This window comes from Dermacentor andersoni, chromosome 10 (assembly GCF_023375885.2).
Source record: "Dermacentor andersoni chromosome 10, qqDerAnde1_hic_scaffold, whole genome shotgun sequence".
In the NCBI taxonomy this organism is placed as follows: Eukaryota; Metazoa; Arthropoda; class Arachnida; order Ixodida; family Ixodidae; genus Dermacentor; species Dermacentor andersoni.
In genome coordinates, this window is record NC_092823.1 from 27,365,575 (window position 1) to 27,382,105 (window position 16,531).

The window sequence follows — 16,531 nt, forward strand, 5'->3', positions numbered from 1 at the left end:
CTTCTGTTGGCTTCTCTGTTCACTCTTCTCTGTTTTGTTTTGCGATGCCTTTTGCTACTGATGTCTTCTGTCTTGTGTTGTTATAACTTCTTCATTCGCGCAAATTGCCTTTTTTTTACAATATTTCCCCCATTTTGCCAGTTTCTACAGCCTGCAGAGACCCTTCCAACGATATCTTCATGACTTAACATACATTAACCTAAGAATGGGAATACAATGATATAAGATTTCATTCTTTTGTTCTAGTTTGTATTTTCTTTTTTCTGTTCTCTTCTTTCTTTTCTTTTTTTTTTTCTTGCAGGTTTAGCATAGCATCTATATTGCATTTTGTTAATGGTGCTGTTTCATCTTTATACATTGTTTTCTCTTTCTTTGTTTCTTGTTTCTTTCCTCTGTTGTTTTTTTTTTCTTTAAAACATTGATATAATTTGTTTTTCTCTTTCTTGCCTTGGTATTTTCATCATTTTATTCAAGTATGAGGTTTAAATGGCTTCCACGCTTGATACAGATATGCGTTTTAATTTATAAAGAAGTACATCGATTGGAGATGATAGAATTTTTTAGATTGTCTTAGAATATATTTTTAATGCATGTTTGAAGATTCACTGCGTTGTAAGATATTGGGGTAACACTTTTTTTTTTCATACTTGAAGATCGAATGGAATAGGCAGTTTTAATTTGATTTTCGTGTTCATTTTTACGGTGATGGTCCAGCCGTCTTACCGCAGATTAATGTATAATGATAATACGAATTATAATTTGACTTCAGTGGCAGCCTTAGTTGCCATACAAAATCTGTCAAAGAATTCATACACGGTAGTACTGCTCTGTCTTCGGTGATACCCATAGCTATCATGCTGAATCTGCCAGAGAATTCACAGATAATACTCCTGTTCTGACTTCGGTGGTAGCCGTGGCCATCATAGCGTCATCTCTGATATTTACCCATTGTACTGCCTAATAAGGGCTGATGAAAGAGATTATACAAATTTTAGTCGTCAGTCTTTCGCGAGAATGATATATTAATATTTCACGATGAATGCCGTATATCTTAAGCCATTGTCCAAAACTGAAATAGATGTAATGAGCCGTAATGATTTATCGGCTGTCTGATTTTCTCAATCGTTGCTCTTCATTGATATATGCTGAGATTTTTGCCCCCTTTATTTGTGCAAAACAGAGTCAAAGTAACTTTTATCTTTACTTTCTTTTTCCCTTTGCTTTATATCTATACAATTTTGTATTTTTTACTAAATATTTTTATTACGTAATCTACCATCTCCTCCAAATTACAAAGTGCCTGTTTGTCCTTTATGAGTTCAGTTGTTTTCCTACTGTACATATGCCAGAATGTAACTTTTAATTAGTCTCGGCACATTCTAGTTATTACGCAATTTTCTAAATGATGATCATACGAGTTTGCATCGTTCCCACAAATACAACACTGCTTTCTCCAATCCTGAACCTCCGCAGGTAGCGCGGAAACAGGCCGTCGCCTGCCAGCGATCCGTCTTGAAACTCCAGCGAGTCCTGTAGAGAAAGGAATGCAGAGCACTTATTTCTCATTTCTGCCCGCTGCTTACATTCGCCACATTGCTCTTCTCCTACTAAAGAACTGCTGTAAATAAAGATGCCTCTGTAAGCAAGATTAGATCACTATATCTTACCGTTTTCAGGTACCTGCTCAAAGTTTGCGTTTTAGGTGCATTCTATGCTACAAGGCACGCAAGATTCTTGTTATTGTTTTTACGTTACACGAAGGCATGCGTGTGCTCGTAGTTATGTTGTCCATGGAATAAAACCTGATTATAAGAGGGCCGATTTAACAAATGAGCAACACACTGCTGCGTTCTTGGAAGGAAAAATTTTTGATACTTGAAAGGGCCACTGGAAAACCAAAAGCGAAACCAAATCTTGAGTTTTGTGTTTCTGTCATCTGGTGGGAGACTGGAACAAAGTCCTACGTGGCTTAAAAAAGCGCTACGAAGCACGGTATTGAACCACTGCCAACTCGACGTGGGGCGACAGGGGTGCGCGATTAAACCTCCAGGCCACGGTCTCCGACGATTCAGCACTAATATACGCTTCAGTCTTTCAAGAAACCACGTGAACTTGCACGATGGTGTTTCGAAAATCGGTTTTGGAAAGAGTGTTACGCCACGTGTAGAGAGTCGAGATGAGAATAAATCCAAAGCTCAGCCTCCAGCCTACATACGCTGTAGCGGCTATCACATTAGCAGCGATAATTTTATTACAGCGACGGTTTCTATCTCAAAAATTGAGTACAAATTTTCGTCGTTCCAATAAGCTTCCATGGCACAATGTTTACCCGCTCTGGGAACAAAACGCTAACTTTCCACAGCATTGTCAGCGAATTTGTCTCGTGTGGCTTGTCTTCTAGAACCTGTCTGTCACCTGGATTTTTCACAAATTGACTTGTACTTTTAATTAATCGTGAAAAACACGCTGGTCCCATTCAAAACGCTCTAGCTTCAAGCCGCGGCCTCTTGGGGCGCTACTTGGTACGTGTCCATAAAAGCTGGATAAGCCGAGCAGGTAAAATGTCTGCATGCCTTCGTCATGCGGCTGATGCCTGTTACGGGCAGCATACGGACGCGTTTGACCCCGAGAGCCACTGCGCGTTTTCGATTCTGATTAACGATTTTGCATTGTACTCATATGAAAGCTTTCATGCACAAATTCCCCTCTGTACGTGGGATCCGCAATTTATATTCGGTAATTCACGCCAACTGTCCCAACGGTGGCACTCAAACAATATTCATTCCTCTAAAAAAATTACAAAACATTACGCATATTTAAACATACCTTGCACAGTATTTTCTCAAAATATTTTGAGCGAGAAGTTCTTGCGCGCATGAGGGCCATGTAATTTTTTTTAATGTTCTGCGAAATATGGATATTCCTCGAGCGCCACGGCTGGAGAGGTGGTATGGAATGATGGCATTGCTATTAGCAACCTTTGCTCAATTTGTGTTATCTATATATCTCTATATCTGTCTGTCTGTCTGTCTGTCTGTCTGTCTGTCTGTCTGTCTGTCTGTCTGTCTGTCTGTCTGTCTGTCTGTCTGTCTGTCTAGGCTCTTCTTTAGAGCCAGTGATCCAGGATGTCTAATGGCTCGAACAACTGGGTATGTACTCGTTGCCGTGGTGCCACCGTGGTCGTTCCAGTTTCGTCATCCGACTTTCCTCATGCCGTCGTCGTCACGCCTTTCCACTGCTCCAGTCGCGCAAGTCGTCTAATAGCTTCTGCTACTCTAGGTATGCGCTCGTGGTTGTGATGGCATTAGGGTAACTGCATCGTCATCATTCAAGGTTCATCACCTGAGTGTCGTTATGTTTCGTGGTCATGCCATCCTCGTCGCACGCTCATTTTGCGTTCGTTGTCACACCGTTATCTATCGTCGTGAAGCCAACCTCATCCGACCCTCGTTAAGTTGCGAAAGGGAACTTTTTCGCGAAACGCCAAAATCAATTTAAAAAATCACGAAAGATAAATTCAGTTTGTTTCATTTGCTTTCATATACAGAATGTGAATGACAGAATTTCTTCGGAAAACCGTGAAATGAGGGATATAGAGCGTTCGAGCGCTTCTGGTCGTATTAACAGCTTCACCCGTAAAATAGATCCTTAATGCGTTCATCATTTTATGCAACCGTACGTTGCTCACATTTATGTCGACTTATGTAGCAGTAACACCGATGTGGTGGGTTTCGGCCACAAACTGCATGATCGGCCCTGTGTGATGTGAGACAAGCAACTGCACAGTCGTGCAACCTTGGGCAGCCGTGTGTGTCTGTGAAGAGAAAAGAAAACATGTAAAATCCATATCCCCATTATAATTCAAGAATGACGATAGCACTATTGTAGCCACATAAAAACATATCGCAGTTTCGCTTTAAAGGCGAATCACCGATTGCAATAGTAAATCACTGATACGAATAAAAATAGTAGTTTTATCAACCGTACAAACTTGTCCACATTAGCTTATTAAATAAATCAACAAGGAGGTAATGTGTAAGCGCGACTGAACCAGGACGTAGTAAGAAACAGACACACAGAGACAGTATATATTTAATAGTTTTCTTCGTTTGCTGTATATTTCCTCGTTCAGTCGCGCTCACACATAGTATCATGAATTCAGAACAACTAGCCGGTGAACGTGTTTTAACTAAATTAACAAGCACAGTGTCACGCACGCACAGGTAAACACGAACACATGACGCTCGATGAGCGCGGAAACTTGCTGTCAAAATGGTGGAGTGAGGAATCGCGGCATTAAAAGCGATCGAATTGACCTTCGTGCATCTCTCGCTTCAACGCGAATGAAACGTTGAAAGCATATATCTCATACGAAGCTACCGGTACTAGGTGCACTCTACAAACATCGCACATCGGTTTGAAGATTAAGCCCGCACGGGCGTGCACTAGGGGCACGTCGCAAATCGCTTTCAAGATACGGCAACCGCAGGGCCGCGCCGTAAGCAGCAGCCGCCAGAGTAGAACCCCTCTCCCTCGCCGCCTCACCGTCGTGGCTCACGCGCAACAGGAGAAGTCGCCTTCCGCCCCCCCCCCCCCCCCCTTCCAAGCTCGTTCTCAAACGAGAGATCCAGCCGCGTTCTCTGGTTCACGCTCGCACGTTTTCACTTCCACACGCAGGATACGGCGGACGGCAACGATTTTATCGCGATTGGACTTTATACGGAACATCACTGCGACGGCGATGACAACGCCAACGGCAGAAATGTGCCTGGAGTGTCCATATAATTGCTATCGCAATAAAGCTGTGTAGAGGTTTCGTCCCAAGGGCAAAGCATTGACAGCAACAGCAAGCTTTAGCGTTGTGCTTTCCTGCCTCGAACGGTGTTCTAACGATACGTGGGTCGGACATTTTGGCGTGAAGCAGCACGCAAAGGAAATTCGGCGGGGCCGAAGGATTATCCGGATGGATGTATGGATGGAGGTTATGAGCGTCCCCTTTTGAACGGGGCGGTGGGTTGCGCCCCCAAGCTCTTGCTATTATACTGCCTAATGGCCTACCTAATTTAAACAATAAAAAAATAAAAAAATAAACACTGCGAACTCCCACACCCAAATTTTCTGATCCCCTATTGCTAACTGTGCTTTTGTACGTCTCCGTTTTTTGTCGTTTCCCTACTTTTCGTCCACCAATCCTCCAATCGCCTCTTACTAATGCATATTGCGGACATGTTTACTTTTCCACTGCTCCCGCTGAACCCAGAAGCTACAAAGCGCCTCACAACAGTGGTGTGTTGGGGAACACCGCCAGCGGCGTTCCACGTGTCGCACTATGTTGCACCAAATGAAACGAGGAGCCTTCGGAGTTGGTGAGCGCCCTGTGAGCTAGAATTTCATTGCGCGTTCCGGTAAGATCACTGCATGCACGTAGAAGCTCAGCATAGACGCTTATAGTGAGCGTGTCAACATGCCAGCAGCGGAAGGAAGAGCGTTGCCCTGGCGTCGCCATCGAGTAGACTGTGTGGAGCATGACAATGAGTCCACTGAGTTTTTAAATCGAAAGCTTTACTGGCCGCGAACTTGCGATTTCGCCGTGGCCGGGCTCCGAGGAGGCACATGACGTAACACCGTGTTCCCACACCGCGTTTCTCGTCGTTGCGCTCGCCTCCGCTCGCTTCGCCAGCTGCGTCGCCCGCCTAACATATCGGAGGATTGAAAAGGAGAGGGCGCGTGCGCCGCAACCATAGTTGAGGCAACAATTCGGATAAGCAGGAGGAGGCCTGGAATCGACACCGGAACGAGGTGAAGAGGAAACGAATAGCCCAGGAAACAGACGAACAGAGCGCCGATCAACTGGCTAAGCGCCGCATTATAGCTAGACAACCAGACTAATCTCAACTTACAATCAAGACTAACCAAGGCTAACCATGATATGCCTTAGCTTCGCTACGAATATCCTGGCATAGCCGAGCTAAGCCACTGCCAATTTTTTTCATGTTTCTGTAGACGAAAGCTCTCGGCGTTCCTAGAATCCGACGCATGCGGTTCGCGCATGCACCGTTGACAATGGGACAGCACCAGGATGGCGTTGCCGTATGCTCCTCAAGTCGGCCGGTTTTGGATTTTGTGGCGAAATAACGTGCTTTTCAGGGCTCCGTGGCGGCAACGAAATCATAAGTTTTTGTGCATACTTTGAGCTTGCTTCTGTTTTTATTTGCTGATTTTTTGCCTTTAAATAGTAATTGGAAAATTTTCTTTTTCTTTCCTTTTTTTGTCTCTCGTATTTCGGGTGCGCGGGTGTGCTTCGTGTACATTTGTTTTACAGGATGGTTAGAGCGTCCTTTCGTGCCACGTGCTCCAACACGTGCAGCCGGGTGGGACGTTCAGTGTTTGTAATCTTTAAATGGTAGCTTGGAAGTGGCAAGACAAATAGCTATTAGTGGTTTTACTGTGCGTGTTTTGGTAGGAAAGTGAGAGCATGGCCGCATGTTTGAGCGCGTGCGAGAGCGTGTCATACCTTCGGTCTCAGCGGCACTGATTGTTTTCGAAACAGTGGTGAGTGTTGCTTTGCGACTTTTTGAGGATTTGGATCCTGTGCGTATCGGTCGTTGCTAAAAGGCACGCGCTCTGCATTCATATAGTATTATAGTATTTGCATCAGTAGTAGAATTATTATAGTATTGTAGTATTTGCAAAAAGCCGTGCAATACATGGCGAGAAAGACGGGAAAGCAAGCATAGCGCGGGGGGTCCGTCAAGGCTGTTGAGGAGACGGATGAGAATGGAGAGGGCATCGAATCAACCGGCGCACAATGTGATGTCGATACTAGGCTGCAGAAAATGGAGGCTTTCCAGGAAGAGCTTCTCAAACAGTGCCAAAGCCCAAAAATGAACTGAACAGGGAGCGTGATGGACGGGAGGTACTTGAAACGAGACTTGGAGCAGCCGAGGAAAAGCTGAACAGGGTCGCCATTGTGAACGAGAATGTGCGTGACAATGGAACGCAGACCCCCGACGCGACAGGCGAGGGACGGTCAGCGAAATACGTGGAATGCATAGAGGGTGATGAAGGGTTACCTGAACAGAGCGGCACATACGTTGAGGCCACCACGCGGAAAAAGCAGGACCCCACGGGACAATGCCCCTTGTCGAGTCCAAACCACGCGGAAAAGGACAAAGGGAAGCAGGGCGAGGTAGGAGAGAGTGAAAGGGTGAAACTCGCTGGCGACTCAAACATTGGTGGGTGCTCAAAAGTGATTGTGGAGAGGGGAAAGGCGACAAAAGAGTGACGGTAGGGACATTTCCAGGGCGGACACTGGGTTCTGTCAAGGAGCGAGCAAAAGAAAAGCTCACGGAAAATGCCCACGTGCGCAACCTTCTCATAGTAGCGGGTGGGCTAAATGACGTCCTAAACAGGAAAGGGACAGGACTAGCCCATCGCTTGGCGATGGGGGTGGACGACTTGCGCGAGCTATCCCCTCAGGTGCACATCGTGGTGCGCACGGTGCTGGAGGTGCTTGTACGTGACAGTCATGTACAAAGAGCCGTAGTGGTTGCTAATGAGGCAACATGGAAAATGAGCCGAGAGAAAGGCTTCGAGGTTGCTGAAGTAGTCAGGGAAGTGAGAAGTGGTGGTTTTAAACGAGACGGGATTCACTTCAATTACAGGCTGGTGCGAGAAGTGGGCTAGCGACTTGGTGGTCGTGCTGTTGCTTTTTATGGGGCCCGCGGGCGCTAAGGAGGTCAGAGTAGATAGTAATGAAAAAGGTCCCCTAGGGGAACATCAGAAGAGCGTCGCCGTCGATAACACAAAAAGGAGGAAAGCAAGAAAAAGAGCTCCCCATGCAATAGGCTACATAAACATGCAGGGCGGCAGAAGAAAGAAAACGTGGGCAGAGATTCAGGAGCAGTTACAAAGAGAACAAATAAAGGTGTATGCGGTTACAGAAACGCACCTTAGAGGCTCAGGAGAGCCGCCAGTTATTGAGAATCATGTTTGGGAAGGGTGCAACCGAACTAAGTCGGAAAGAAAGGGAGGGGGAGTCGGAATGCTCATCCATCAGAGAGCCAAATGGAAAAGAGTAAATTCACAATGTCAAGAGCATCTTTCCTTATCAGGTACAATGAGTGGAAAAGAAACTTGGCTGGGCGTTACGTATGTGGGCCCGGCAGCAAGCTAGCGATGGCCCGCGCTAACGTTCCACGCTTGTTCCTGGTGCAGTTCCTTGGACTTTGGAGCTTGCAGCTTCTGGATGCTTCCAGATTTCGTGCCCTGTGCCTAGAATCTGTCGCCGGGTTAAGTCCAGGCGCAGGACTTCCGGTCTACGGGCGCATTGCGGCGGAGCCATTGGAGCAGTGCTGGGCTTCAAATCACCGGCTCACCGCAGCACACCGCGGCCCGCGCACTTTCTACACGGCCGCCGACTATATCTGCAAGCATCGTGGCATTCACTCAGTCATATGAACACCGGAACCAACCTTGTGCATTCTGCGCCTGCGTTGAATATTGTTAAAAAGCTACGCCCGAGCAACGCGCCCTTCAGGGGGCCCAGCAGCAAGCTAGCGATGGCCCGTGCTAACGTTCCACGCTTCTTCCTGGTGCAGTTCCTCGGACTTTGGAGCTTGCAGCTTCTGGAGCCTTCCAGCTGTCGTTCCCCGTGCCCATGATATGTCGCCGGGTTAAGTCCAGGCGCAAGACTTCCGGTCTACGGGCGTATTGCGGCAGAGACAGTGGAGCCGTGCTGGGCTTCAAATCACCGGCTCACCGACAGCACACCGCGGCCCGTGCACTTTTGTACACGACCGCCGACTATATCTGCAAGCATCGTGGCATTCACTCAGTCATCTGAACACCGGAACCACCCCTTGGCATCCTGCGCATGCGTGGAATTTTCTTAAAAAGCTACGCCCACGCAACGCGCCTTTCAGTGGGCCCGGCAGAAAGCTAGCGATGGCCCATGCTAACGTCCCACGCTTCTTCTTGGTGCAGGTAACTATCTCTTATTGCCTTTACGCAAAGCCTAGTAGCCACCGTGCACTTTTTGTGCTGCCGGGCCCACGGCGCTTCTACTCCATTGTGTGTGAGTGTGCGCATGTGCTGTTAAATATTCTCATGCTAACCGGTGATATCGAATCCAACCCCGACAAAGAGATACTTGATGTATTGAAAGAACTGAAATCTGGGCAGACGGTAAGGCTTGAACAGCTAACGTCTATTGAAAAAAAAAACTAGTTGATCATGATAAAACGTTCCGTGAAATTAAAGCACGGCTAGACAAAATTGAGACAGCCTGTGCTGGTATGGGCGACATGCATATTGAATTAGGCAGACTTCATGAGATAAGCAGTGAAAATACGACACAGATAGGTGTACTGTCTGCCCGGATAAACGATGCTGAAAATATAACTAGAAGAAATAACCTTGTTTATTACAGCATCGCCGATAAACCAAAAAAAATCATGGTCTGAATCTGAGAAAATCATTATTGCACATTGTAAACAATATTTAGATGTACAAATAAACTGCGTGATATTGAGCGTGCACATCGCATTGGGTCTTTCTAAATTGGGAAGTGCAGGCCTATAATTGTGAGGTTCGCTCACTTTAAAAGCGAAGATCCTGTCCTTTCTTCGGCTCGTAAGTTCAAAGATACGTGCTATGCCGCTGCACAATATCTCGCCCAAAAGCACGCGCCTTGTCCAGAAACGCCTCATCAAGTTTGAAAGGGCCCGTAAACTGCGGTACAAGTTGCGACATGAAAAGCTTATAGTAGTTGGAAAAACCTACTCCTTCAACCACACTACTAACCAGGTCATTCAGGAACGCATTTAGCCATCATTGAGACCAAATAGTACACCGTATCCACAGAACTGTCAGCCTTTATCATTCCTGCTCGCTAACATTCGAAGTGTTGTTCCCAAGTGTGATGCACTGTGCAGTCTAATAGGCTCGTCTTCTTGCGATGTCTTACTACTAACAGAAACATGACTTAACACATCAATCGATGATACCGAAATTCTCCCTTACCTCTCGCATTTTGACATTTTTCGGAAAGATAGACCCGATAACTCACGCGGTGGGGGTGTATAAATCGCCATTAAGCGTAACGTAAATTGTTCACTTGTAAACCTCTCTTCACTAATGGAAATGATTTGGATTCGATGCATTGCTACAGACCCGCGCATCCTGATTGGTATTTGTTATAGGGCTCCTAGTACCGACAGTTCTTTCACGCCTTCACTTCATGAAGCCTTCAATACGTTAACCAAAACATATCCTTACAGTACTGTCCTTGTGTTTGGCAATTTTAATTTTCCAACTATTGATTGGTCCAATCCTGCCTCTACGTTATCTAAAAGGAGCCCCGCTAGCGACTTTTTAAACATGTGTATAACATTCGGCTTAACGCAGCTCGTCACTGACTCAACACGCGTTACTGCTCACTCGTCCAACGTTTTAGATCTTGTATTAACAACTCACCCCGATAACTTCACCCCTGTCACCTTATTGCGCGGTCTGAGCGACCACCTGGCAATACATATTTCGTTTCGTTACAACGTACTAAAGAAACCAAAAAAATCGAAAAACACTTACACTCCATGATAAAGGGGACTATGTCAGCATGAACCTAGAATTATTTGAGTACTTCGATACGTTCATCGCTAACTTTCAACTAAATTCTCTGGAGTCGAACTGGCTGCTTTTCAAAGCAAAGATACATCTCCTTATACGTCTTTACATCACCGCCATTACAATAACAGAAAGAACAACATCACCATGGTTTAATGTATCCCTAAAACAGCTAACTAATAAGAAAAGACGGCTGTTTCGATCAGCCAAACGATCTGATTCTTCTTGCACATGGCAGAAGTATTACGCAATCGTGAAACAATATGACGAGTTAACCTCTCAAACTAAACACAAGTTTATTTCTACCATTTTACCAGCTATGCTAGAAACTAACCCGAAGCGGTTTTGGAAAATTATTAATTCTTATCAACGGAATGAGATATCACATTTCAATAGCTCCGGATTTCCGATCCCTGAGACTGAGGTTGCATATCTTCTTAACACAACATTTAGTTCGGTTATTACTAATGAATAACTTGACGGCTTGGCCGATCCACCATACCTCGCATATCCGCTCATGCAAAATATCACATTCGATTCCATCGGCATTGTCAAAGTAATCGAATCATTGAAGAACTCGTCATCTACAGCAGTAAACGGTATAATTGCCAAAGGGCTAAAAATACTAAACATGTGTGTAGCCTGTTTTTATCTCTCATATTCCAGGAATCGCTTAACAGCGCTTCAATACCACATGACTGGCAGGTGGGCAAGGTCATCCCAGTCTTCAAGAAAGGAAGCCGATCATCACCGAGTAACTACCGCCCTATTTCCATAACAAGCGTGTCTTGTAAAATAATGGAACATATTTTATACTCGCATATTGCTAACTTCCTAACATCCGTCAATTTTTTTCACCCAAGTCAACACGGTTTCCGCAAAAATTATTCCTGTGACACTCAACTTGCTCTTTTCTTGCACCACTTAGATTTAAACCTAGATCGTAATATCCCAACTGACACAGTATTTTTAGATTTCGAAAAAGCATTCGATAAGGTCCCTCGTAGTAGTCTCTTAATAAAGTTATCGCTTCTTAACATTCATCCTTGTGTTCTAATCTGGATTCGAGGGTTTTTAAGTAACCGTATGCAGTTCGTATACGCAAACTCACACTCTTCATCCTTAACAACCGTGCTTTCAGGCGTACCTTAAGGCACCGTATGTGGTCCCCTCCTTTTCTTAATATACATCAATGACCTACCTTGTAATATTTCTTCTTATATTCGACTCTTCCCTGATGATTTCGTGGTTTACCGAGCAGTTACTAACCCCAGCGACCATTTGCCGTTACAAAATGACCTATCGCGCATACAAAGCTGGTGTACCACTTGGCTCATGTCACTAAATGTAGCTAAAACCGTGTTATTGTCTGTTCATTGTCGTCGTAATTACGATATCCCTAATTATAGCATAAATAACACGCAGATTGCAACAACTGATTCATTCAAATATATTGGTGTGTACATCTCGCGTGATTTAACTTGGACCTGTCATGTTAACCACACAATAAATTCTGCTAATCGTACTCTAGGTTATCTACACCCTAACATTTTCTTCGCTCCTCCCCCTATTAAACAACTTGCTTTTCTAACATTTGTGCGGCCCAAGCTGGAGTATGCCGATGCTATTTTTGACTCCCACGACAATAACCTTACTAATGCCCTCGAGTCGGTTCGGAACCACGCGACACGATTTATCTTGTCAACTTATTCGTACAATTCAAGCATCTCAGCATTAAAACCCCAAATAAACCTACCCTCTCTAGCCTCACGCCGTAGAATAACATGTCTTAATCTTTTTCATAAATTTTTTCATTCTTTGCCTTTTGACAACCCGTACATAAAAAGAGCACATCTCACTGCCTGCACCAGTCACTCTAGCACAGTATATCCCCCACAAGCCCATACCGTTACTTTTCAGCTCAGCAATCATTTTTACTGCGCACAACACGAGACTGGAATGGCCCGCCCGCCGAAGTTGCCACTATCATCGACTCACTTGCATTCAAGCGATTCATGGGAAATATCCCTTTGCAATTTGTAGTATCTATCTTTGTCACTAGCTCCCCACTCCTTCATGTAATGTCTCAACAGAGACGTTTGAGGAAATAAATAAATAAATTTGTGGATCAGGGAAAATTGCACAGAGGAGAATAAAGAGTTAGTGGAATACATAGGCGCTGATATAAGAGTTTTTGAATGGTGCTGAAATTGTCCTGTTAGGTGACATGAATGCCCGCATACAGTATTTAGATGGCTACACCGAAAATAACGGGAAGTGAATGCTAGACCATTGTGAACAGCATAACCCCGTTATTGTGAATATAGGGCCTAAGTGTGAAGGACAGATCACGTGGGAAGTGGGAAACCGGCAATCGACCATTGATTACTGTCTGATTACAAAAGGAATTCATGATAAGTTCAGAGAAATAGTCATCGATGAGGAAGGGTTTAGCAGCATAGAAAGTGACCATAAACGCATAATTTAGATAAATGGGATATGTAGTTGGGAAAGGGAGCAAGGAGAGCAAACTGGCCAGTCCAGATTTGAACGCTGAATAAATAGCAAACATAGTCACTAGAGTTGAGGAAGAACTTGGCAAATGGCGAAGTAAAGAGTGGGAATATGGTGAGCTTCTAAGTGTAATGACGACAGAAATACGGAAAGAGAAACAACACATTCGTTGGAAAGGAAAAAAGAAACCGAAAAGCTGTGGAACAATGAGATACGAGAAGCGATCGCTGAACTGACAGAAAGCATCTTGAGAGCACAAGTAGGCAAAGAAGGCGCAGTTGACGCCGGCTGAAGTAACCAGTTAATGGGAAATATACCGGGATAAAATTATATGGTTCAAATACTGGTGCAAACAAAACTAAAAGGGGAAAGTGAACGTTGGTTGTCAGAAATACGTGAGAAAAAGAAGGCCGCACCTAGAATATTTTGGAACGACATGAAATTATTAGGCAGGAAGTCAACAACAATACAACATATCCTAGACGAAGATGAAAACAGACTGGACGGAGAAGCGGCAATAAATTACATCCGAAAAGTAACAACCGAATCTTTCCAAGGCAATGACGAGGTTGTATTTGAAGAAAAAAAGAGCATGAAAGAGACCCAAGTGGAAAAGGAGCTGGTGCTGACAAATTTAAACTGAAAGAAAGCGGAAGAGAAAATTCCGAAGTGCATAGCAACAGGGCTAGACGAGGTTCCCGTTAGGCTGATAAATGAACTAGGACGAAAAAGTAAGGAAGCTCTGGTGAAAGCAGTGGAAAAAACTTTAAAAGATCGACGAATACCAGACAGTTGGCGACAAAGTAGAATGAATTTAATTTATAAAGGCAAGGGGGAGAAAGACGCAATTCACTCGTATAGACCGTTGGCCATTACATCTGTAATATACAGGCTGGCAATGCAGGCAATCAAATTAAAGCTACAAGCATGGGCAAAGAATAGTGGCATTTTGGGAGAGCTTCAGAATGGCTTCAGAATAGGTAGGCATTTGGATGATAACTTTTTTGTTCTTACTCAGTGTATTGAAATATCAAAAGCAGAAAGTAGACCATTGTATGTGGACTTTTTATACATTACAGGAGCCTACGACAACGTAGACTGCAACATCTTGTGGGATATTCAGGCTTAGGTAACGATTGTCTACATATTTTGAGAAATTTACCTAGAAAATACCGTTTGCATTGATTGGGAAGGGGTGAGGAGCGAGGAGAAAGTTCATATCAACAAGGGACAGAGGCAGGGGTGCACTTTATCCCCACTGCTGTTTATGATGTACATGGCGAGGATGGAGAGGGCGTTAGAAGGAAGTAATATCGGGTTTAATCTCTCATACACACAGGCGGGTACAGTAGTAGAGCAGCAACTCCCAGGTTTATTTTATGCGCACGACATTGCGTTGCTAGCTAACAAGCAAAGTGATTTGCAACGTCTGGGTAATATCTGTGGACAGGAAGGCAACAATTTAGGTATGAAATTTAGTGTTAGAAAATCACGTGTTATGGCATTCAGTGAAAACAGTGAACAGACAGGGGAGATACAGGGCCAAGAAATACCTCGGGTAGCAGAATATAAATATCTTGGCAGGATAAACGAAGGCAATAGATATATGGAAACACGGGAGAAAAACCATAACAGTAAAGGGGAAGAGAAATGCAGCCATAATGAATTACAGAGCGCTAACGGGATATTATAGGGACGAGGTCCTCCGAGGTATGTGGAAAGATGAAATGGTTCCAGGACTCACTTTTGGAAATGCGGTTGTTTGCTTTAAATCAGGGGTACAATCAGGACTCGACCGGAACCAAAGGTCAGTAGGTTGCCTCGCATTGGGCGCTGACGGGAAGACTACAAATGAAGCTGTGCAGGGTGATATGGGCTGAACTAGTTCTGAAGTGAAGGAAGCTCGCAGTAAAATTGAGTATGAAGAACGGCTGACGAATATGGAAGAAAGTAAATGGGCTGGGAGAGTGTTCACGTATCTGTACAGGAAAAACATTGATTCACAGTGGAGGAAAAGAACTAGGAAGCATACGAGCAAGTATACGGTCTGTAGGGTGTTGTGCAACACAGCAACAAAGAAGGTCAAGCGGAAAGTCAGAGAGGCTGAAATAAGCTCATGGGTGGCGGCAATGGAAAAGAAACCTGCCATGAGTAACTACTTAAGAAGTAAAAACGAAATCAGGAAAGAAACTATTTATGATAACTCAAAAGGAAGCTCGTTAGTTTTTGAAGCGAGATCGGGATGCCTTAGAACACACACCTATAAAGCGAGATATAATAACGAAGAAGAAGCATGTGCTTGCTGCCGTAAAGCGGTAAAACGACGGAGCATGTTTTATTAGAATGTCAAGACGTCTACCCAGCGGTCGATTTAGGCACCACTGGCATCCTTAAAGCCCTTCGGGTCAGCGGGAGCAGTGGTAAAGCAAACATGTCCGCTATAGGCATTAGTAAGAGGTGATTGGAGGGTTGGTGGAAGAAAAGTAGGGAAACGAGAAAAGACGGAGACGTACAAAAGCACAGTTCGCAACAGGGAATCAGCAAATTTGGGCGTGGTAGTTCATTGTGTTTTTTTTTTTCTTTTTTCATTGTTTAACCTAGGTAGGACCTTAGGCAGTATAATAGCAAGAGCTTTTTGGCGCAACCCACCGCCCCGTTCCAAAGGTGACGCTCATAACATCCATCCATCCAAGTGTTGGTCTATCGGAATTACGCCGTCTGAGCAAAACGCGACAACCATACGATGGAAGCCGGCGTTTAATTTTACAGTGGAGCCCTTAGAATCTCCCTGGGTTTTTCATTGCGTTTGCAGCTCCGCCGAGCTGGTGGGGGAGAATTGAGACAGAGTGAAAGCAGAGTGTAAATGTAGCATCCCGAAGCATAGCGACGCGGCAAGGGTGGGTGTAGCCTAGTGGAAGGGGGGTGGGGAGGAGCGGTGCGCACGTGAGCGGCATCCGCTCTTATGTTGTCCGCGAGGCAGAGGGGTCAGGCGAGGGCGAATGGGAGTTCCTCTCCAGCGGCTCCTAGGGAGCTTCAATGTCCCCCACGCCCGCCGCTCCGTGCAGAGTGGAGACAGCCGCGCGTCAACTACTGCGTCGGCTACGCGAATCGCGAACGCCGTAGTAGATGCCTTTAGGCGGTTTCACATGGCGCGATTGGGGCAAAAAAAAAAAAAAGGATCTGCCGCGCACGTCGTAGAGTGATTTTCGCCGACAGCTTTCACATGTGTTTGTAGCAGCGAGATTTCCGTCGCAGCGATGCGCAAGGTTGCCTCCTGCTCACGAAGTATCCACGCCTGCATCGTTAAATAAAAACAACATGGAAACTAGTGAAATATAGGAATTTTCCTATTACTCGATAACAGAATAGGTACACGATTTTTTAACGTTTA

At 45.0% G+C, this 16,531-nt stretch overlaps 1 protein-coding gene across 2 annotated transcripts in view; it reads right to left on the minus strand.

Annotated features, from left to right (window-relative positions):
• Positions 1–224: 224 nt before the first annotated feature.
• LOC129381953 (uncharacterized) overlaps positions 225–16,531 on the minus strand; it is a 134,379-nt gene continuing 118,072 nt past the window's right edge. Inside the window, exons 9-10 of one of the 2 annotated variants that reach the window (XM_055065256.2) lie at positions 3,689–3,814; positions 225–1,530 (exon numbers count right to left, since the gene is read on the minus strand). In XM_055065256.2, coding sequence (XP_054921231.1) covers positions 1,529–1,530; positions 3,689–3,814 — 128 coding nt within the window. In that variant the 3' untranslated portion in view covers positions 225–1,528. Of the gene's footprint in view, positions 1,531–3,547; positions 3,815–16,531 lie in introns of those variants that run through there. The other variant, XM_055065255.2, reaches the window with a different exon arrangement.